This window comes from Phoca vitulina, unplaced genomic scaffold, assembly GCF_004348235.1.
Source record: "Phoca vitulina isolate PV1807 unplaced genomic scaffold, GSC_HSeal_1.0 scaffold6, whole genome shotgun sequence".
NCBI classification, from domain to species: Eukaryota; Metazoa; Chordata; class Mammalia; order Carnivora; family Phocidae; genus Phoca; species Phoca vitulina.
In genome coordinates, this window is record NW_022589709.1 from 64,422,435 (window position 1) to 64,446,138 (window position 23,704).

The 23,704-nt window shown below is 39.5% G+C and overlaps 1 protein-coding gene across 10 annotated transcripts in view; it reads left to right on the forward strand.

Moving 5' to 3' along the window:
* The window catches only part of PDE4D (phosphodiesterase 4D), a 1,449,177-nt gene that overhangs the window by 1,382,690 nt on the left and 42,783 nt on the right, over positions 1–23,704 (forward strand). For 9 of the 10 annotated variants that reach the window (XM_032403448.1, XM_032403447.1, XM_032403446.1 and 6 more), the window contains one exon: positions 13,337–13,449. In XM_032403448.1, the coding sequence (XP_032259339.1) occupies positions 13,337–13,449 (113 nt within the window). Of the gene's footprint in view, positions 1–12,652; positions 13,251–13,336; positions 13,450–23,704 lie in introns of those variants that run through there. The other variant, XM_032403454.1, reaches the window with a different exon arrangement.

A 23,704-nucleotide genomic window follows, 5' to 3' on the forward strand; every position in this document is an offset into this window, starting at 1 on the left:
TATGTACAGAATTGTTTTGATAACTTTGTATTTTAAGAAGAGATGGGGAGGAGATGCATTGCTGTTAAAAGCAGCTGTCATATATTGCATGTAACTGACTTGATAACTATAATTTTTTTATTTTGTTACTTATTTTTTTAAAAGATTTTATTTATTTGAGAGAGAGAGAGACAGCAGGAGCATGGGGAGAGAGGCAGAGGAAGAGGGGGAAGCAGACTCCCCGATGAGCAGGGAGCCTGATGTGGGACTCAATCCCAGGACCCTGAGATCATGACCTGAGCCAAAGGCAGACGCTTAACGACTGAGCCACCCAGGCGCCCCTATTTATAATTTTTTAAACAAATTATGCATTTAAGTTGAAATGAAACAAAAACAAAATAGGCAGATGAAGAGATTTTAAAACTAACATTAGTCTTGGGGTGCTTGAGTGGCTTAGTCGGTTAAGCGTCTGCCTTCAGCTCAGGTCATGATCCTGGGGTCCTGGGATCAAGCCCCACATCAGGCTCCCTGCTCACTGGGGAGTCTGCTTCTCCCTCTCCCTCTGCCCCTCCGCCTGCTCATGCTCTCTCTCTTGCTATCTCTCTCTTTCAAATAAATAAATAAAATCTAAAAAAATTAAATTAACATTAGTTTTAAAATTCAAGTAAAATGTGGAAAATAGCCAGCATTAGGAGGGTAACCTTTTGTGGGATGTATTTTTAGCCCTATTTTGCAAAAGAGAAAACTAAGGTAAAGAAGTAAAATAATTTGCCTAAATTTGCCACATGGTTGCTAAGTTACAGAGCCAGCCTTTGAACCTAGATCTCTCTTCCCAATGCCATGCTCTTTCTGTTGTTCATAACTGTCACAGTAGACCATTAAGATGGATACTTTTAGAACTCCTTGCTTACCAGTGTACATCTGGACTACTGGAATGGATTCGTAACCTCCCTCCTTCTCACTTCTTTATTTCATCCTCCTGGTCTACCAGTGCACTTATCCAATTCCCACAAAATCTATTAGCTCAAGACCACTCATTTAAGTATCCAACCTGATTTTCCTTCTCCTCCCTCAAAGGAGTCTACTCCATCCAGGCTATTTACCACCGATACACATGACCCTTATTCAGGCTCCAGACATTTCTTCCACCTGAAAAGAATGCCAGCTGATGCCCTCCTCCCACAGCCATTCAAACCATAGACTTTGTCAAAGACCTACATCCAGGTTCACCTTCTTCCTGGAGCCCTATGCACTTAGCTACAGTCCATCCCTCCCCCTCCTTGCTCTGAACTGCAGTAGCACTTCCAAACTGAATGATTTCTACATCACGTCATAATTTCTCTAGGCTGGTCATGTGTCAGATTTTCTCAGCAGGATATTCTAAGTTCCTACCCAGGTCCAGGCCACTGAATCTTTTATGTTCTTGTATTCCACAGCAACCAGCACATCAGAGAGACTCAATAAATATGCATGGGTTTTTTAACTGCTCTCTTGCTGGGGAAAAGAAAAAGAGGAAGGAAGGAAGGAAGGAAGGGAGGGAGGGAGGAAGGAAGGGAGGAAGGAAGATAGATTACTCTCTGGCCATTTCTCAACAGTACACAAAGCCCTGAGGAGGAAAAATTAGATGTCCAATACATGACAGATTTCAAATACGTGGGGACCTACAAAACACAGGCATTGTGTTTATGTTTTGGGACTTGCCATATATAGTATAGGACAAAGTTTTCCAAAGTATGCTTCAAAAGATGATAATGGTCGCATGAAAAAAAGTGTTTCAAGATCAAATAAGTTTAGATAATATGTGTTAAATGATGTTAGGTTTCTTTGCTCTGAAACTTCTAGCTTTTGGTAGGTGCGCATCCATTACAGATCATGGCAAAGATGCTGCAAATACATTTCCCAAACCTGTTTGACTACAGAATTCTTTTGGTAAGGAGAATCTTGTAGGAGTAATTATCAGTTGAACGTTCTTTGGGAGATACTGGAATGAACCTCCCAGGAACCTCACAGGAAGTGGTGCTCTTTTATTAACCAGTGACATTTCTTATACGTATTTTTTATACATTGTGACTTGGCATGATTGGGGTGGTCTTATGAAGGCTATTCTAGATCTTAGATTCCTCACTAATATTTGGCCCAGAACTGGTTAATGGTTGAGTGTTGATGGTGATGATAGGAAAATTAGAATTGGTTAAGGATTGAGAACCCATGAGAGTGGAAGAAACCCTTCATGTGTTAAATGACTTATTGCAGATTAACTTGTTTAAACAACCTTGTAAGGTGAGTCAGAATAATAGTTACTATTGATTGAGTACCTACTGTAAGTCAGATATGGCCCTTGGGGGTTTTGCGTGCATTTTTCATATGCATTTCTCATAAAAATCAATTCGTGACTTATATATAAAGGTTTGGATATTTAAATGACTAATTTAAGATAATACAACTAGAACAATGGCAAAAGTAGAATTTAAATTCTGGGTGACTCAAAAAGCCATACCCTTTCTGATCTGTCATACCACCTCCCATGGGGAACTCTTATAGGTTATAGATTCTTGTACATGTGTGTAAGAGCTTTCTTATCCAAATCTAAATATCCCTAGATAGTCTTGTACATCTAGAAAACTAATTTCTTTTAATTAAGTTTGTGTATGGAGCCAGCTCACAAACAAGTAAATAAGCCAATTAGTCCTAATATGATCCTGAGTTCCAAAACTTGTTCTATAATGTACACACATTTAACAAATGCGGGTTTACCAGTAGGCCAACGTGACTTCTCACTCATATATTCAACTTACAGCATAAGTAGTGAGAATAAAAATTGGACATAATAAATGACCCTGCTGAGACTCTGTTTATAGCCTGTTTAAAAAGCCTAGTCTTTTTTGCACACCTTTTGTATATTTTTTTCTTAGCTCTGACTTCAGTTCCTTTAAATGTAATGAAATGTCCCTTTGGCATTACTTCTCTTTAGGTATCTCACAGTGAGGGGAGTTAGGGAACAAAGAAGGCAGCAAAGGTACTGATTCTGAATGAAAGATTCTGGAGCAGTATTGATTAAAACAAATATTTTTTCTTCCCTATTCAAGTGGGAATTCTCAGCCTGGAGTCCCTGGTGACTTCAGGGAGGTCAGTGAATACTTTTAAAAAAGAAAAGTTGATCACATCAACTTTATGTCCAATTTCCTAGGGAGATTCTCAGAAAGTTTATTATACTTCTAAAAAGGTTAAGAAGCACTGTGACTTTTGAAATGCAAGAAATCAAAAAGTATGCCTACCACCAGTGTCTCCTTTATGGGCAATCATTTAAGGAAGTTCTCCTTCCTTGTGAAAAGTCATAACAAAGATCAGGAGATGAAGACGATGGAATGTCCAGGATAGGGTAGTGAGCAACGAATCAAGTAAAATTTATAGAGAGAACAAATACATCATAAATGTAACTGGTCATTATAATACAAAGATTAAGAAGTGGTTCTTAAGACAGGTTCTTAAGTCATGTTCTAAGGAAAATCTAAACAAAACCAGCAGAGTATGTATGTGTGTGTGGAACAGGGATGGGGAAGCAGATGGGATTGTGATGGTAGGGATGAAGCAGTGAAAACACAGAATAATTTCATGGAGAGGGGATAGACAGGATTTAATTTTGTTATATTGAGAGAGAAATATATATTTAAATGTCTGCTAGAAAGTAACATGAGCACTACAGTTTGGCTAAACTTAGAATAGCAAGAGTAAGCAGGATTCTCCCAGTTTTTTTTTTTTATTATTTTTTTTTAATGTTTTTATTGTTATGTTAATCCCCATACATTACATCATTAGTTTTAGGTGTAGTGTTCCATGATTCATCGTTTGTGCATAACACCCAGTGCTCCATGCAGAATGTGCCCTCCTCAATACCCATCACCAGGCTAACCTATCTACGTTCTGCTGATCTTGGTAGGATAGCACATGACCTTTAGTTCATTCACCTGTTACCCCCAAACTTCATACCTGTGTATTGGTGGGTTCTTCAAAATTTCATTTAGTTTTGTAAAGATCATTCTATGTATATATCTATCACTTTAAGTCTAATATTAATATTTCACTCCAGAAAGACACCATGGTGTGCTTAATCAAAGTTCTGGCAATGTTAGTTCCTGACAAATAGGAGAAATTGAAAGCAGTAGACTGAGCATAAGAGATAGATAGATGAAGATGAATACATCTAGAGAGCCATACTCAGGATAGTATTACTGCTCGAACAGTACTTGCAAAGAAATATTCTGACTTGTTATAATACACGAGTACTTATTGGTTATTTACTGAAAAATATTTGTTGCATGCCTGTAAATGTCAGGAACTGGTCTAGACACTTACAGAAAGGCCTAGAAACAAACATAAAGATGATATAAACAAAGTCACAGAGACAGTGGTCAGCAAATTGTATCCAGGTGGAAGGATTGACTGAGAAGGACAGCCTTAGATGGGAGAGTAAGTAAAAGAGAGGTGAGAGTTTTATTGAAAAGCCCACTGAAGAAAGGCCTTATGTGAACACAGGAGTATGGCATTGATATAGTAAGGTATTTGAGCAAAGGACTGACACGTTAAAAACAGAGTTTAAGTGGGCATCTGGGAGCTCATTTGGTTAAGCATCTCACTCTAGGTTTTGGCTCAGGTCATGATCTCAGGGTCATGAGATTGAGCCCTGCATCGGGCTCTGTGCTAGGCATGGAGTATGCTTAGGATTCTCTCTCTCCCTCTGCCCTCCCCCCCACCCTGCCACACTTTCTCTTTCTCTCTAAAAAAGAAAGAAAGAAAACAGAGTTTAAGGAAGATTATTCTCACTTTCTAAACAGTACTGTGGTGAAAAAAATTGAACCCAAGGAGATCCAGTACTAGGCTTTTACACGAATCTAGAAATACATAGATGAGAATTTAACTGAAGGTGGCAGTTATAGAAATTAAGAAATTGGTAAATCAAATGGCAAAGTATTAGATGGGAATATGTTTGGGGCAGGGTTGGAGATGGATGTAAGTATACAGCAGAGATGGGTGTAAATATATTCCAAGACTTTCTATTTATCAGTAACTTTCTTTGTCAGAGAATCTCAATTTCAAGTATAGAACATCTGTACCTGATAAACAGTTGAACTAACCTCACAGAGTTACAGAATTCTGGAATTGAATGGCATCTTTGAAGGCATCTGCTCAATTCAAGAATTCCCTCTACAGCAATTTCTGACCCCTCTCCCCCGCAGGTTAACCAGTAGTGGACACCCTTAAAATCAGTACCCCACCCAGAAAACATAGTGTCAGCAGTCATAGAATACATAAATGTTGGAGCTGGATAGGCACTAGAGATCATCTACCATCCCTTCAAATGCCTTATTTTCTATAAGGAATACTTCATGCAGTAACTGACAAAGATAAAGTCCCAAAGCCTGTGTCATACTTGACGGTTGATTGTATGTGATGGAAACACAGATAGCCTCCTACAAGCCGCCCACCAGAATAAAAATGATTCCTAAGGCTGTAACGGGAATATGGAAATAATGTATATAGTTCTAGTACTTTTATCAGCCTTCTTGCAAAAAGTTTATTGTTACTTTATTAAAACAACTTCCCAGGCAAAATCTTCTTCGCTAGCATTAACGCCCTCTTTTGTCTTGTGTGGTTGAAATGTGAATTAGAGATTAAATTTTTTCTTAGCCCCAATTGCTGGGTATTTAGGCCTACCTTGAGTATCAGGGAGTATGCCTAGATATTCTCCTTTGAAGTTCTGCTGCTTCTTGGCTCATGAGAGGTTTCTTCTACCTTTCTGGCTGCTTCTTCTCCCACCCTAGGCCTCCCGATGGGTCCTTTCCTTCTCTCATCTTCCTTTCATACTATTCCCAGAGCAACCTTTCTGAAAAGCAAATCTGACCATGTGACTTCCTCACTTAGATTTCTAACAGGTCTTGCAGAAAAAAACATAAACTCTTAGATTAGTGCACTAAGTCCCCCATGACTACTTCTCCACCTTTATCTTTGTCCATTGCCAGACCCAAGCTTTACCTCCTTACCACTTGCAGCTACCTGAATGGCCTGTGTTCTCCAGCTGTCAGTGGCACATATTTGCCCTCTATTTCAAATATCAGTTTCCATTCCTTACCTAGCCAATGCTGTGCTTCATCTTTGGAGACTCAGGGCGCACATTTTTTCTTTCAGAAATCTCTTCCGGGTCTTTCCCAGGCTGCAGTAGGTGTGCCTTCCCTGTCCCCCAGCTCTGTCTTGTGCTTACATTACACCTGCACCTACTGCCTAATTTTAGTGGGCAACTTACCTACATACTCTCCTATACAGTTGACCCTTGAACAACACAGGTTTGAACTGTGTGGGTCCGCTTCTATGTGGATTTTTTTCAGCAAATACAGTACAGAACTATAAATGTATTTTCTCTTCCTTATGATTTTCTTAATAATGTTTTCTTTCCCTGTATTATAAGAACACAGTCTATAATACATTTAACATACTAAACATATGCTAATCCACTATTTATGTTATCAGTAAGGTTTCAGGTCAACAGTAAGCTAGTAGTAGTTAAATTTGAGGGGGAGTCAAAAGTTATACGTGGATTTTGGACCGTAGAAGGGGTCAGTGTCCCTAAACCCTGTGTTGTTCAAGGGTCACCTGTAATTGTCTTCCTCCCTGGACTATGAACTTCTTGAAACCCAAAGTTACTTCCTTCTCTTTGGCATAGTCGGCACCTGGCCCATAGCAGGTGTTCAGTATATATTTATTAAAATGAAGAGAAGAGCATTGTAACCAGTAGAATATAAACTCCTAGAGAGTGGGCAGGAACTTTTCACTTCATTTCTCATTGCTGAATCTCCATCATTTGTTGCAGTGCCCAGAAAAGAATCTATTAGGTGAGCAATGCAAGGTTACTTAACCCGTGGTCTCTCACTTACACTAAAGTAATCAACAAGATTTTATTATCTCCAATCTACAGGTGAGGAAATTGTGGCCCAAGAAAGATTAGGTGATCTCCCAGGGATTATGGTTTATATGAGGTGGAGTGGAGATGGGAACCTCCTTCTACTCCTTTAGTTTCAATCAAGGAAAATTATTGCTTACAGTCTGGTGTCATATGGAGTCATGTGGAGTCCCCAGCCCACCTGTCTGATGAAACTTAACTCAGACTCCAATTTCTTGGACAAAAGCCTCTGTCATCTTACAATGAGTTCCAAAAGCTTGCTTCTCTTCCTCTGCCTCTTCTTTCCAGTGTCAGCTTGGGCTGACATTTCTGTCTGTGCCAATCTGTCCTCCAAACTCAGTCCCTTCACTGGATTAAAACAAAACAAAACTCTTGCTGCATCTTGGGCCTTCAGCAACTTTATTACAGATTGGAGGAGGGGGAGATTTATTGGGTGGAATTATCCTTATCCTGTAGGCCAAGCTGACTCCTTTGTGTTACACACACACACACACACACACACGCCCTGTGGAGCAAGCAGCATATTCTTCCCCTTTCCTATGTCAGAAAGATCACAGATGAGTTCCACCCAAACGAGGGCTCTCACCTTCTGTAATAAGTAACCATATCAAGTGCTTTTTTTGCAGGCAGTTTCTCCCTGCAAGAAATTCTGGTGAATACAGTATGATTAAAACTCCAGTGACCAGAAGATTGTAGTGTTCAGAGCAAGAAGCCTATCCCACCGGACAGTCTTTCATGCCTGACATATGCCTATGTAAAATTTTAATACTGAGATTGTCTTAGATAAGAATGATCATCAGAAAGCAAATGTTCTATAAGTTATTAATTTTATTCTGCCAATAATATGGCCAAAGATAATGGTCTTACTGATGATGTCAGCTTTGCTTCCTTAGCCCCATTTATTCAGAGCCCTAGAATTTTCCATCTAAATAAAATCCAATCCCATAGCACACAGTACTCTGAATCACTCAGTGGCTTCTGCTCTTGAAGATTCAGTCCACAGTCTGTGTTGTGGATGCCTGACAATATTTTCATGGCCAGTGTCTGCAGATTTCTCCAGCCTCTTTCCCCCGAGCAAGGCCCTACTCATGGTAGTTCCTTTCTCTACATACCCATACACACACGTCATTGAACATATGCCCATGTCCTTGCTCAAATGTTCTCTCTTAAACCCCCTTCCCTCACTCTTCACTAACTTCCTGTTTCATTCTTTAGGACTTGGCCTCCCACTCCGCCTCTGTCCCAGTCTGATTTAAATAGCCTTCTTTTATTCTCCAGTAGCCTACATGCTATCTTCTTTCAGAATGCTTTCTACAATATAGTATGCTGAAATCATCTCCACTATCAAAGGTTTTCCTTGGATAAGAGACACAGTCCTTTAGACACCTTGTTTTTGCAGACTCTAATAAAATGCATGACACATAGTTGGGGCTAAACAAATATTTGTTGAATTACTGATGGTCCTAGAAGTCAATGAAACCTAATCTTGTGTTTATTTCATTTAAAAAATTCTACTAGAACCTTAGGCGGCACTAGAAAAAAAGCATAGATTGTGGGAAGATAAAAGTAAAAAAAGAAACCCCACAAAATTATGTACATCTTCCCTTTGGAGAATTTTGGAAGTACCAAGTGAAATTTTTTATATTTCATAAGATTTTTAAATACTTCAAAACAAGAACTTGGTGCCAGTAATACGTTTGGAAATGAGAGCAGCTTGCCACTGGCAAGCTCTGCTTAAACCTGTTACATGTACACATTGAAAGCGAATCCAGTTCCTTTACGTATTTCCCATCAGATAAAATGTATAGAGGGGAAAAAAAATAAGTCAGCAAAAGTTAGAACTAACCTGGACAAATCTTCTACTGTAGCAAACTCAGGGAGTAACTAGCTCGAAGCAATACGTGGTGAAATGGGAATCATTTTTCTCTGGTTCTACCTACTTTAGACACTATCAATTCCATCCTTTGGAACAAAGAGGGAATTTTGGTGGGAATTAGAATGGGAGAAGCTGGAATCGGTTAGGAAGATATATATTTAAGTATTTGCTCTTTGAAGGCATTTAGTGAAGTTTTTTTTAATTTTAAGAAAAACCTGAATCAACTGTTTTAATTTATATTTATTTTTTAACTAAGTGTAGGCAAATGGTGCCCAAAGTAAGTGATTTTGTAGCTGTTCTCTTCATTTACACCAGTAGCCCTAGGAATTACGACTAAGTTATGTTGACCTTTAATCATTCAAATACTGGCAAAAAAAAAAAAAAAAGAAGGAAGAAAAAGAAAAAGAAAAACCAATATCTACACAATTACACATGGATCCTTTTATCTCAATGGTCAGTGTTGCTGTAAGTTGAGGATAAGAGTAATTGGCTGAACATTTCCCAAGAAAACGACCTCAACCTCTAACTAACTGCTCCGCTCTGAGGTGATTACTTTTTTCCTTTTCAAAGGGAAGCTGCTGCTTCAGCATCTTCTCCTGGAGCCCCTGGCAGCAGTTCAGGCCATGTGTCAGGGGAATCCTTGATCGCATCACAATGACGGAAGCCAAGTGCTGGCCTGCAAGCACTGAGGACTGTTTGTTCACAGAAGATCCCGAGCAGAAACAGGGGTGTTATATAGTTCAAGGGTGCCTTGAAAAAAACCGACACTGCTGTAGAAGGGGACTTCCAAGCGCTCAAGTTATTTCTCATTTGCTCTTCCGCAGTCTTCTCCTAGCTTTTATGGGATTTAGCTAACAGTTGTTGCTTGGGCATTTTTCTCCCTGTAGTTCCTTGACTTAGCAAGATTTTGGACAGGTGGAAAAAAAAAGTGTTTTCATATACTATTTTCAAGTAGTGCCACAGTGAATACTCTCTGGGGAGAAAGCATTTTATTAATGAATGCAATATGTGTTCTTGGTAAAATCCAAAATTAAACTAGGTCACTGTTTTTGTTCTGCTAGCTGTCGATGACATTTAGGTGTGTTGTTTGGTGAGGTGACTCAATTTCCTGTAGGATAGCTGGCAACTCCACACTGAGGTTTTTTTAGTGGGGATGAAAAGGTCAGTTACTCAATGTCTTAGAACATTTGGGGTAAAATTCCTAAAAGTTAAACTTTAATAATGACCCTAGAAACTGTGGCTAGCCATATTGCCTATAAATCTCGGAATTTGGGAAAAGTAGTATTCTCAGCTCTATACTAATATCAGCAATAATTCTTTATTTGAGCGACAGTTTTATAGAACAAATTTCTTTACTCTGTCAGTAATTATTTTCCTGCTTATTGGTATGTAGGTGTGTTCGGGTCACTCTTTTTCCATTCTCCAGATTTATACAATGCATGCAGAGGTAGTTAGAACTTGAAATACATGTATGTACCACATTATTATTGTACTCAAATGCTGATTGTCAAAATGGCTAATCTATGATTTGGATATAAAGTAGATCTTCTGAAATAAGCTGTCCCTCTTGTTGCTGTACTGCCTTCTTAAGGGCAAGTCCTGCATTTAAATATATGTCTGAAAGCATTGAAACTTTCCTGAATTACTTCTCCCCTTTTACAATTAAAAAGTAAATACTGGAATATAATATGTAGTGCCACATCCAGCTAAGTCCAAGGCCTATATTTCTGAAAAGTTTGAGAAGTTGGTGAAGATGGGGAGATTACTTATACTGGGGAGGTCCCTTTGAGGCTGAGACTTTAAAAGACTGGAGTGCAGGGAAAGGAACATGGAAAGCCAAGCTTTAGAGGTATGGAGCGAGGATTCCTGGCTTCTGTATGTAACCAGTGACCAGAAAGATGCAGTGAACACATCCTAGGCACAATGGTTTTGCATCTATAACCCACTGGATGTGCTCACTATTGACAACTCAAATAACCTAAAATAAGTTAATTTCCTCTTAAAGTGTCCTACATCCTTATTTCATACAGTTGAGGGAGGGGGAAAAAAACAAAAACAAAACAAAACCATATAGTAGACGTACTACCATTTCAACTAGGTTGCCCTATACTTGCATATGGAAGGTATTAAGTAAAATGAAAATGTGTTATGATCATAGGCTTAATTATTGTTTGTAGTCCTTAGGGTATGGGATTACAAGGGACTTTTTTTACATTACAACCTTGTGTAATATTTCCATTTTTATAAGAATCATGTTATATTTTTACATTCTTATAATCAGGGAAAGACTATGCAGATAAAACATTTTATACTACTTTAAATTATCTTTAAGGTTGTTACTTTTGTTGGGGGGAAAAGCCCCAATCTTACTCTTTAATTTACCTGGCAAGGTTTAAGCAGCTGTTTGTTCACCTAGAGTATATATTTACAGAGATTGCTGCAGAAAAGAAAAAGGAATAAAAGAAGCAAATTTTAATATAGAGTCCCCAAAATAAATACCAAACAGTTCAAGAATCCTTGATAACAATGAGCCACGTGGTCCATGTAACAAATACTTTGAAAGTTATTCTAACTTTTACAAATTTTATGTAAAAACCTATCTGGTAAATCCCCGGGAGCCTGAGATTCAGTCTGTGAAATTCTTTGTTGTGCCACTGATCATTTATGGAGTCTAAATTTCAAGGGCAGAGTTTCTTCTCCTTCAATACCTGTAGATTCGAAGACAAAGAAAAGGGATGTCGCCAACTTCATGTAAGCTTTTCAGTGTATTCTTTGTAATTGACAATAACCAAGTTTTATAAGATGGGACTCTTCGGAGTTTGGGTTATTTTCCTCTCTGAAAGTTTTGTTTATCTGCTTGCCAGTGTAGTGAAGTTCTTGCAATTGATCCTTTTATGTAGAGCGCCCATGATCCCCAGGGTCAGCTTTTGTAAATAGAACCAGCTTCCATACCGTGCCTTTGGATATGGTCTTTTCATTTTCTCACGTTTGTTGTTTATTCTGCACATGGTGGGCAGAAACACCCTTCCAGACTTTTTCCTTTGGCATCAGAGGACCGTCCTGGTCTCTGATTTGCAATTCCACAGACGAAGGAAGCACGTATGCAGGACATGTGTCAAGTGCTCATACTACGTGGTGCATTTACATTGCTGTTCCTTTAAGAGAACTCTTATTAGACAATTCTGAATGTGAAAATACAGCATATTGTCAAATCTGTAAGTTCTAAAGCCTTCAACATTGTTTTTGTTTGCTCGTTTATGTCCACCCCAACATTTAGAAGTCTGGTACTTAGCAGGGGCCGGGCTGGGTACTGAAAGAGTCTGGTTTTAATAGAAGTAATTTTATTCCCACAACCACCCTGTTCCCTTGAAGTAGGTAAATCCTAAGCCCTCAGAAACGAAGCCTCAAAAACCCTAAAACCCAAGCCCACAGAAACGGTTGCTCGGGTCCTAAATAACGTTGTTTGTGCCGCCCGTCGTCGGGCTCTCCCGCGAAACCTCGCAGGGAGCAACGGATGGTGAAGACGCTGAGGCTCTGGCAGTCGGGGCGACCGGGAGGGGCGCGCGGGGTCCCCGCGGGGCAGGTGCGCGACCGCGCGCGCCTGCGCGCCAGGTCTCGCCTGAGCCCCGCGGCGGGCGCGACCCCGGGTGGCGGGCGCTCGACGCCGAGTTTTGGGCCGCTCCCCTCGCGCAGCCCCACGGCAGCCCCACAGACACACGCGCTCGCGCCCGCGCTTCCCGGGCTTGTCTTCAGAGCGAGCGGCCCCGGGCTGCGCGGGGTGATGCCCCGGCGAGGCGGTGGGGCGGTCGAGGCTGGGGCTTCGGGGAAGGCGGCGGCGGGGGGCGCGGGCGGGCCTTGGCAGTTGGCAGGCTCCTTGTAAGGGAGCTGAGGAGGGGCCAGGCAGCGGCGAGGGCCGCGAGGGGCGTGAGGGGGAGTGTTCCCGGAAAGCCGCGGCGATGGAGCCGCGCTGCGCCGGGCGCCGGAGGAGTTGAGAAAGAAAACAGGAAACGTGGTGGCCGCGCACCCGGCCGCGGCTGATTCATTCGCGTCGTGAGAAGGCTCGGCAGGCGGAGTGGGCGCGGAGACGCGGCTCGGCCCGGCGGGCGACGAGATCGGGCCGTGGACCAGGCGCTCCCTCCGCGGGGCTGGCCCCAAGGCGCGCGCGCCGCCCCCTTCGCCCGCTCCCGGGCTGGCACACGGGCCCGCTGCACCGTCGAAAAGTCGCACCGTGCGGTGTTTGCCCGTGTCTCCGTGTAAAAGTTGGCTTGCCGCACTTTGTGCGCCCTCCCTGGACGCGGGACTGAGACGCCAAGCTGGAGAAACCGTGCTTCCCCGAGGCCGGCCGCCCCGCTAGCTGAGCCTCGGCCCCCAGCGCGGTGGCCGGCTCGGCACTATGAAGGAGCAGCCCTCATGTGCGGGCACCGGGCATCCGAGCATGGCGGGGTATGGCAGGATGGCCCCCTTTGAACTCGCTGGCGGCGCCGTGAAGCGCTTGAGAACTGAGTCCCCCTTTCCCTGTCTCTTCGCAGAGGAGGCCTACCAGAAACTGGCCAGCGAGACCCTGGAGGAGCTGGACTGGTGTCTGGACCAGCTAGAGACGCTGCAGACCAGGCACTCCGTCAGTGAGATGGCCTCCAACAAGGTAAGCCCCGGCTCTGCCTGTCGCCAGGGCCCCTAGACTGCCGATTCCCACGCTGGTGAAGCCGCCAGCCCCTGTGGCCCTGAGAAGTACATAGAGATTTTGTCACACTGCATGTTGGCTGTTTTGCTCCCTTGGAGGGAGGTTCCTGACTCTGTGCCTTCCCTGTCTCTTACATTCACTCCAGATAAAGTAAACATTTTGCAAAAGCAACTTTGACATAGTTTGATTACAGCACCCCAGGCCACAGTGAGTGGGGATTTTGGGGGGGGGGGAGGGGAGTGGGCTTGTCAGTGACACTTTGCCCTTGCAGCAGAAACCCAGGCGGGGCCATTGGCATTGCATGCTTAAGGGTATTCTTGGGACTCCCAGTTGGGAATAAGAGTTGCTGGAGGTCAGTGCAATCTCTGGGATGTCACCACCTACCGCACTCAACGCTCAGTAGAGTTCACTGAACTTGGAACCTTAACTCTCATTTATCTAGATGTTAGGGTACATTGTAAGAACTGAGCTTTTATATGTTCTCTTAGCCTTAGGTGTCCACAGGAAATACCAAGAAAGTTAGAAAGTTCATTATGATCATTACCTTTGTTTTCATGAATCTTGGAGAGAAATCCAGTTTTCTGAGGTCATTTAGTATGTTTCAGTGGGTCATTTGTGCCATATATGCCGAAGTGCTGGCCTCGGTGGTCAGTGGAGTTTTGGGGGACTGAGAAGTAACCTTCAGCCTGAGACAGCCTTAAAGCAAGGTATAGTGTTGTCAGTGTTACTGTATTTTTTGGAATTTCTCGTCCTTGTGTCTTTAGTTATGTAAGGAAATAACTGGGATTATGTGTGTTTTTAATGAATATTTGGCTGAGGGAATAGGAAAGGAGGCACATTCACGTTGGATGCAGATGACTGAGGGATTCAACCAGTAAGAACTGTTAACTTTGTGTGGCAATTACTAACAGTTGCCTCTTAACGATACTTAAATATTTTGGCCACCTATTTACAAGGTCAGGAAGGTTATACCATTTTATGGTTTATCTGTGTGCACATATCTTTAACTGGGTGATGCTTTTTCTTAGCTTATTGTAGTTTTTATCCCACCTTTTTTTGTCCCCCAGTCAGTTTTTTTTTAAATACCATAGCATATCAGCCACTTGATTGTCTTATCTGTTGACAATGCTTACATAGATTGCATTGTTTTTGAAGTGAGAAGTTAGCTTCAAATAGAATAAGAGACACTCCTCACGCACTTTCTACAGGCACTAACTTACCCATAAGCACACTGACCTAACCCAAATGCACACTGGGGATCAGGTCTGGGTTTTTTGTTTGTTTTGTTTCGGCCTCATGTTGAAATTTGGTATGGCTCCTCATCAAAATAACCCATCATTGGGCTCTTACTTCCTGCTGTGGCATCAGGTGCCATTGTTTTCATCTGGTTAACAAAGTCTTAGTTCATTGATTAATTTCATAAAATAGAAATTTTTTTTAAAAATTTGATTGATAATAGCAGTAGACTATGCTGAGTATCTTCAATGTCCTACATGCTGAATGGGACCATTCTGCAGGGGGATTGAGTTCTTAATTCTCTTGTCTGGTTAATTCTGTATAAAAAAGAAGAGCAGAATCAGAAGGCACCCAAAGGGATATGCACACATTTGGTTATGTTTTCAAGGTGATCTGACAGTACTTTTTCAGAGATATGAACCTGAGCAGCTATAATTACTTTCCCCAGAAATCCATATTCTTAATGATGAGACCTATGTTTGAATTTAAAAATTAACATGAAATCTAATAATGTATTGTAAGTGATGTCAACTGTCAAGTAATTAGTTTATCTATACTTTAAGATTTTTAAAAATAAAGCTTTAGGTCACAGTAATTGATCAAGATGATTTCTTTCTTTAATGGCACCAAATAAGAGGATTTTTTAAAAATCTCCATTGTGAAAGCACCCAATTAAACTTTGAGTTAATTTACAGATTTAGTAGAGAAGGTGCATTTATTTGGTTGAAGGGAAATGTGGGTTAAGTGAGAAAAGACTTTTTAAGAAGGTGATTCTAGCTGTTTGTGTCTTGTGGTTGAAAGATTATTGACAGGACACTTATTTTTAACATTAAAAAAACTCAACTTGGCTGAAGCTGTTGCTTAAACTTCTAATTTCTAAGCTATCCATTTCCTTTTTTTAACCCATTCGTTTTTACAAGAATGCTAAACTCATGTAACTTTTTATAGGTGAAAAGGGATTATCATAGAAGGAAAAAAAAGCTCTTGGTAAATGTTGTAAAGTTACCCTTCTGCTTTCATAACAAGGGCAGGAAAAAGTCACATCCACATAAGCTGTAAACTGAGTGGGAACAGCTGATCTGAAGGTCCCCGTGAGTGATGCCCAACCTAAGTCTGAACTGGAAATGTGACAGCTTGCAGCACACATCTCTTGAGGATGAATGAATACATCTGAAACACTGCTTTCTGGTTATGTTTTATTGCTGTCCATTATTTTTACATATACTTGTTTGAACCAGCCAGTATTTTCAGGTTATTCTCTTTCTGCCTTTGAAAAATCATGACATTTTTACATGTTCTTCTTACTTGAGTTTCTTTTTTAAATTTAATAGTATAATGTAACATAATAAAAATACTAGTAAGGTCATGATTTTTAAGTGCTTATAGAGAGGAAATATTTATTACAGATAAAGATTTGGGTATTTATTTGGGGCGCCTGGGTGGCTCAGTCGTTAAGTGTCTGCCTTCGGCTCAGGTCATGATCTCAGGGTCCTGGGATCGAGCTCCGCATCGGGCTCCCCGCTCTGCGGGCAGCCTGCTTCTCCCTCTCTCACTCCCCCTGCTTGTGTTCCTTCTCTCGCTGTGTCTTTCTCTGTCAAATAAATAAATAAAATCTTAAAAAAAAAAAAGAACTCACTTTAAAAAAAAAAAAAAAGATTTGGGTATTTAGGAAGAAGGAAATTGATTCCTTCAACCCATTTAACCATTTGGGTTAATAGATTATTTTTGTGTTTTTGAAAAATCTTAATTAAAGGAATCCAAATTAGCAGCTTTAAAATGATACTTTAGAAGTAACTACCTCTATTTCTGATTGATACTGTAATGTGCATAATGCTTGTTGATGCTACTAAGGCAGGAGAATTATTGAATTCTTGGCCAAGGCCAACATGGACTGTAATACATGTAGGATGCTTGTACCAAGTAGGGTAAGAGACTCCAGATGGCATTTAATTTGAGTGATTAAATCTACAGCACTTACCCTCATAAGCACATTAATCTCCCTGAGATTTGTACAGATTTCCTTTGGAACCTCATTGCTACAGTTGAGGGAGGTTTTGGTAAGGTCTCAAAGCTTTGCAAGTAGGCAGACCTGTAAGTTAAATCTTGGTTTTGTTCCTTGCTCGCTGAGTTACATTAGAAAAACGAATTCAACTTTTTTAGCTTCGGTTTCCTTAGCATAAGATGAGCACAATAATATCCATTTTGAAAGATCAATGTAAGAGTTTGAAAGAATATATATAAAAGAGCTGTCTAATAAAAACTTTGTGATAGTAGGCACTATACCTGTTGTTACTGGTATTATTTGAGATTTAGGTCAAACTTCCTTAATGGTCTTCTTAGCTAAGATACGGGTTTTTTACCATTCAGTTATAATTTTTGCTTGACATTTTAGATTTCCTGAATTGTTACAATGTCGTCCTTAGATAACCGTCTTAAGTAACATCTCTATATTACAAAAAAAGGCTTATATTATATTTACACAATTTTTGGTATAATTCAGATAGAAACATTTTGAACTTCCAATTAGAAGTTTAGTCTTTTCTTAAATTCCAGTTACAGAATTCCAGACAGAAGTGCAAAATACTTTTCTGTTTTACTCTAAAACTGAAAACACAGCACTTTATTAATTCTTGGAATATGCTAAACATAATGTGGGATTGGTGAGGACATTTCCATTCTTTTGTACAGAATTTGCAAAGCTAAAATACCTTTTTAGACTGTTTTTAATGCAAAATAGTTTCACAGTGTTTTTGGTTACCTTTCTCTCAAGGAAAGTAAGTTGAGGATGTGAGGAGGGCAGGCCAGGAGTCTAAGCGTCAGGGCTTTCAAAAATTATGCTTTGGAGAGGTGCCTGGGTAGCTCAGTTGGTTGAGCATCCAACCCTTGATTTTGGCTCGGGATTTTGGCTCAGGTCATGATCTCATGATCGTGAGATCAAATCCCGCGTTGGGCTTCATGCTCAACAGAGAGTCTGCTTAAGATTCTCTCTCTCCCTCTGCCCCGCCCCGCCCCACCTCTAAAATAAATAAATAAATCTTAAAAAAAAAAAAAAGATTCTGCTGTGGAACCCTGTCACTTTATCCTCTTATGACCTAATAATACATATTTCACCAGGCCTTCAGAGTGAGTGCAATGATGCTTTAAAGGAGAAAACAAAATCATTTTGATTTCCTCCTAAAATATACCACTATAAAAGTATATTTTGTTTCTCCTCTCTAATTTGGGGGCACTTTCAAGGCTTGGCATTGCTGGAAACTGCCGAGCTTCAAGTGGCAAGTCTCTTGAAGTTAGGATTCAAGCATCCTTCCAAGAGACTTCAGGTTTTTCTTTAGTTAATTCTAGATATACATCTAGCATTACCAACTTAGCAAATGTGGTCATGACTTTCTTATGGAATTTATTTTGTCAATTTACTTATTAACCAACATCTCTGTCATGTTTATGTTGCCTGTAAATTAATTGCTTTTCTGGGGTGCTTGTTATTCGTTCTTCCACTGTCTGCTCCCCCTGGTGCTTTTGAATAGTCAGTGCATACATAAAGCAATACTAGAGCTTTCTGTGGCTGCTGATGTTTTTTCTTCTGGGCAAGACGGGTGCTGGAATGAATATAGAATGTTCATAGGGTGGTTAAATCCTAAAATATTTCAGCATTACAAGGATATAACGCTAAGAACAGAAATAAATGTTTAACTTTTGCTAAGAAAGAAGAAGGTTTATTTGGAAAAGCATTTTAATTTTATGAAGAACAAATCGCAAATAACACTTATTTTCTACATTAAAATATTAAAACTAACTGATATAGTCATAAGAGAATTAAGAGTTAACATGACTAAAGGAAAACCTTATATTTTAAAAGAATATATCTTCTATAACTGTAGAAACTCGACTTACTGATGTTTTGAGTTTGCTGTCTCCTTTATCGTCCACTTAATAAAAGTAGATTTGGCAAAGACTTAGGTGGTTTACATATAGTGCCTTAAAGTTAATATGGAGAGTTGAGAATGCTTGTTTTTATGATCACCATTAGGAAAAAAAATACTTTTTTTGCTTTTATTTTAAGTAATAATAGAAAACAGAAATACTTTTAATGAAAATTTTCACTTTTCATTGAGGAGTAAAGCCTTGACTTTAACTTAATAAAACACTAAGCATTAAGTCTTAATTTGTCTCTATTGTCATCATCTCAGTTCTCGTGTCAGTATTTAGGGGCAATAAGCTTCAATATGCCTAACATTTAATTATCCAAAACTTCTAATTTTTGTGATTCAGTGAATTAGTCATTACTAGAGGAATCACTTTCAGTTATTACATTTTTATTTCATTATAGGGTAGTGGTGACTTTGGCCTGAGAGCATAATGAACTATGTCCTTTTTTTTTTTTTAATTTCAAAAAATAAGCTTGGCCAAGATAAAATAGTACTTTTCCAAATGCTATGGACAGATTAAACAGACTTTTTTCTCAAGTAACAAGGATAATAGATAATGCTATTGTTCAATTTAAGAAGATTTCCATGATAGTCACATAGATTATAGCTGTTACTTAAGATACACATATATGGCAGATGTGAAATGTTGATAATGTCATGATTTTCAGATTATCCCTCAAGTATGTAGAAGCGGATTATCTCATTTTTAGAAAGAGGCCAGCCCTTTACAACTGCAAATAGCTAGGGTTTATTTTGTGATGGTCTAGCTCTGCTAGGGCAGTCGGGCTGTACCTGGTACTCGTGATGGTTTCATTGGCCCGACTAGTCTGAGATCTTTCTAGGAAATAGAGAGATGGGTCGCTGTTTATTTTAATATTCACACTGGTCCTAAAAGACATTATAGGAATGCGTTTCCTTTTATTCACTCTTACTGAGGATGAGGAGGGGATATTTCCTCAAGCAACGAATAATTCTGCTGTGTTCATTAGGAAATTAGTTACATTGGATTCCCCGCTGTAGTAGTAATGGGTGTATGATTCTTTAAAAGAAAACTTTATCTTTAATGAAGGATTTTTCATTATTATTATCGTTTAATATCCTGAACTTTTGGTTATTGTTTCGCCACACTTTGTATATGATGAGGATGAGTGATATTTACTCCTTGGCTTGATAGTGTTCACTAGCAATGCTTATGGCAGCTTTGTAGAGTGGAAAGAACAGAGTTGTTTCTTTTTTTCTTTTCTTTTTTTTGGTCAGGCAAACTTGGTTTCAAATTTCAGCTCTCCTGCTTCCGACCTAATATTTGGGGCAACAGGCATCACCTCTCTAATTCTCAACTTCCTCATTATAAAGGGACATAGTAAAAAGAGAAAATAAAATTGAAAGGTTGTTGAGAGCATTAAATATAATGTATGCAAAGCTCAGTTTGGTGCATAGCACATACTCAGTGCTCAGTAAATTACGTAATTTATTCTATGCCTAGGATATACTGAAAAAGAGAGATAAAGAAGAACCCTGTGTCATATACTCCTTGCAATGTAAGAACATAATATTTCTTAGAAGAAAAGCATTACCTTTCTTCTGTGCAGCAAATAAGTCTAAATTCGTGTTGCTCATACTTTGTTGTTTCTGTGTATATTGTATATGCTATATGTTGAGAGTTTTTATTTAGGGTATTTTTTAAATGCAGATACCTATCTGAGTGCTTCATCTTAAGTAAGGATATTTATGAAATCATGGATTTGGTGTCCTACCTATATTTTTTTCTGATATACATTTGAAAAATATACATTAAAATTAATATGTAACAAGGTGAGGAAATATTCTTCCATACACCACCTTGAAGCATTTTGCTTACCACTCATAGATACTGAGTATGCTTTTGAATATACTAAACCAGTAGCAAGAACAACTTTAGGAGTCACTTTTAGTCAGAAAAATATATTTATTTTAAACAGCCTATGGTTTTCTTTCTCTGCCACTAATGGGACCTCCTCACTCGAGGAAAAAAATGCCAAATTTCACCAGCAGAAATCTCCCATTCATTAGGCATTCATTCCTCAGGCAGAATGGTCTGTGGATTTGCAGCACCCTTCTATAACCAGACTGCCTGAGTTGGAGTCTCCTTCTGCCCTTTGCTAGATGTAATTTGGACAGCTTACCTTCTGTGCCTCAGTTTCCTCATCTGTTAAATAGTTGCTATGATGATTTCTTAATTAAAAGACAGTAATTGTCTAGACAGAGTCAGGAACATAGATGTTGAGTAATGTTAAATCCTTTATTTCCATCCATAAAGGAATATCATCTTTCTTTTCTTATTTTGTGAAGTGAGGGCTAGAGAAGGTGTTTATTTGCCATCCTGATATCTATACTTCTAATGAGCTTTTAAGAGGCAGCAGTGGCCTAGTGATGTTGAAGTAAACCAAAGAATACTGTTGGAATGTTTCACTGGCTCTTCTCCCACTCAGTGACTTTTCAAGAAGTTTAACTCTATTTTCTTTGTGTAATTTTACACTAAAGCTCATCAAATTGACCTAAAGGTTTATCAGAATATCTAAAACTCCCTGAGCTGTTTCTAGTTAAAACAGTAGAGAATAGAATAGTCTAACCAGTTTTTATCATAAATGAATACATCCCAATTATTCCTGTGAATGAGACTGAAAATAACCCAGGCACAAAATTTCTCATTAATATTTAATGTTAAGAAAATCCTGTTAAGGACATAGCCTCCCACTGCACCTCTCAACATCTTAACTATCTAGTATGTGTATAAATATTTCCTTGCTCTGTCAACTGAGAAGGCCTAAAGAAACAACACCCCGGTAGCAATGAACACACCCAGCACCCTCATCTTGGTTTCTAATGCCATTCTCCAGAGGAACCAGGATTCCTTGGAAAATATCTAATTCTAGGAGTGGGGCAGGAAATGAGGCAGGAGCATGTTGTAGTGCCAGAAAGTAAGGAAGTGCTCAAACCGAACCCCACATTAATGGGAACGTATCAGAGGGACACAAGAGCGAACCAAAAGAGCTTCCATTTACCAAAGCTGGAACTATTTGATCAAGAAAATAAACTAGTATTGGATTATAACCCCAAATAAAAAATAAATATCCTTGTGTTAATACTGCTATAATTTATTGAATGAATAAATAAATGGGAGAATAGACAAATCTCCTGTGCACAGAATTTCACATAATTTATGTAGATACTCTGCTCTCAAGGAAGGAGAACAAAACTCTCTCCTCCTGAAGTGTGGGCTATACATATTGACTTCCTTCCAAAAAGCCAATATGGAAAGAGGAAAAAAAAAATGACTCTATAGTAGAGAAACCACACACACACACACACACACACACACACACACACACACACACTACTTCAGCTAGGTCATTGAAGTCAACATCAACAGTGATATGCCAGGTTGTAATAGTATACACCCTTGATATGCTCTGATGAAAATGGTTCTTTACATCTGTGGTCTTCCTACCAAAAACATATAACCCCACTCTAATCATGAGAAAAACATCAGATAATTCCTAGCTAAGGAACATTCTACGAAATATCTGACTAGTTCTCAGAACCGTCGAAGTTAACAAGAAAAAGGAAAATCGGAGAAACTGTCACAGCCAAGAGGAGCCTAAGTTACTAATTGTAACACAAGATCATGGATAGGATCCTGGACCAGAAAAAGAACATTAGGTGAAAACTAAGGAAATCTGAATAAAGTGTGGACTGCAGTTAATAATAATGTATCAGTGTTGATTCTGCAGTTGTGACAAACGTATCATATTAAATGTAGTATTAATAATAGGGGAAACTGGATATGGGGCATATGGGAATTCTCTCTGTACTTGTCTTCACAATTTTTCTGTAAATCTAAAACTTTTCCAAAATAAAAAATTTATTAAACAAATCCTTTAAGGCCTATTTGGAATGCTGTCTCCTCCACAAAGTTTTTTCTGTCCTCTCTTGTCCCGTGTCTCCCACCCCAGCCTCCCCTGATTGGGTGTCATGTCTTTCTCCTTTGACCTTCCACAAGACTTTATTTGTAGATCTCTTAACTCTAAATACTGTATTTTATTTCTTTGTTTTACTGGTTTTTGTTGTATACTAGGTTGTTAGTCTTACTCATTTTTCCAGCACCCATAGCATTGGACACAAAGCCTTGTTAAGTAGGCATTCAGTAAATATTGAGTGAATTGTATGAATGGTATTATGGTCCTTGCAATGCAGCTTTAAGTGTTTTTGCCTTTAGTACTATAGGGATCATGACTGATCAGTCTCAGGGACTTTACTCTTTTTAAGACCTAAAAGCCCTCGGGGGTGCCTGGGTGGCTCAGTCGTTAAGCATCTGCCTTCGGCTCAGGTCATGATCCCAGGGTCCTGGGATCGAGCCCGGTATTGGGCTCCCTGCTCCGCGGGAGGCCTGCTTCTCCCTCTCCTGCCCCCACCACTTGTGTTCCCTCTCTCGCTGTCTCTCTCTCTCTGTCAAAATAAATAAATAAAATCTTTAAAAAAAAAAAAGACCTAAAAGCCCTCAAAGTTCTTCTTTTATAGGTAATAGCTTCAATTTTACTGTTCATCACACTCTTTGCAAGGAAGTTACTGAACATTTGGTCAAAGAACTGAAGAAATTTTCCAGTCTAATGTTGTTTGAGTCCAAATGTAAATTAATAAAATGAAAATATAATCTGTTCCTGCCTACCATACAGTTTTTGGTAGTTTTGGTGGTATTTAGCATGATCAGTATTTGAAAGCATTGGTACTGTTATCCTGAAGCTTTGTTTTAGAACTAAAAAAGTTAAAAGTGATCATTTGTCTAATTCATCCAGTTTGAGTTGGAAAATGAGGCCCAAAACTTGTCCAGGTCCACCTGGACAGCTAGAAATCTCATGACTTATGTAGTTCACTTTCTGGAGGGTCTCAGCATTGTTTGGGTTCATGTATGGAGCCTTTATTTTAAATCATATTCATAATTGTGGGAGGGAGATTATATTTTTTTTATTTGAATGTATTAATGGACTACAAGCCATATTTCTGATAAGCATATGGGT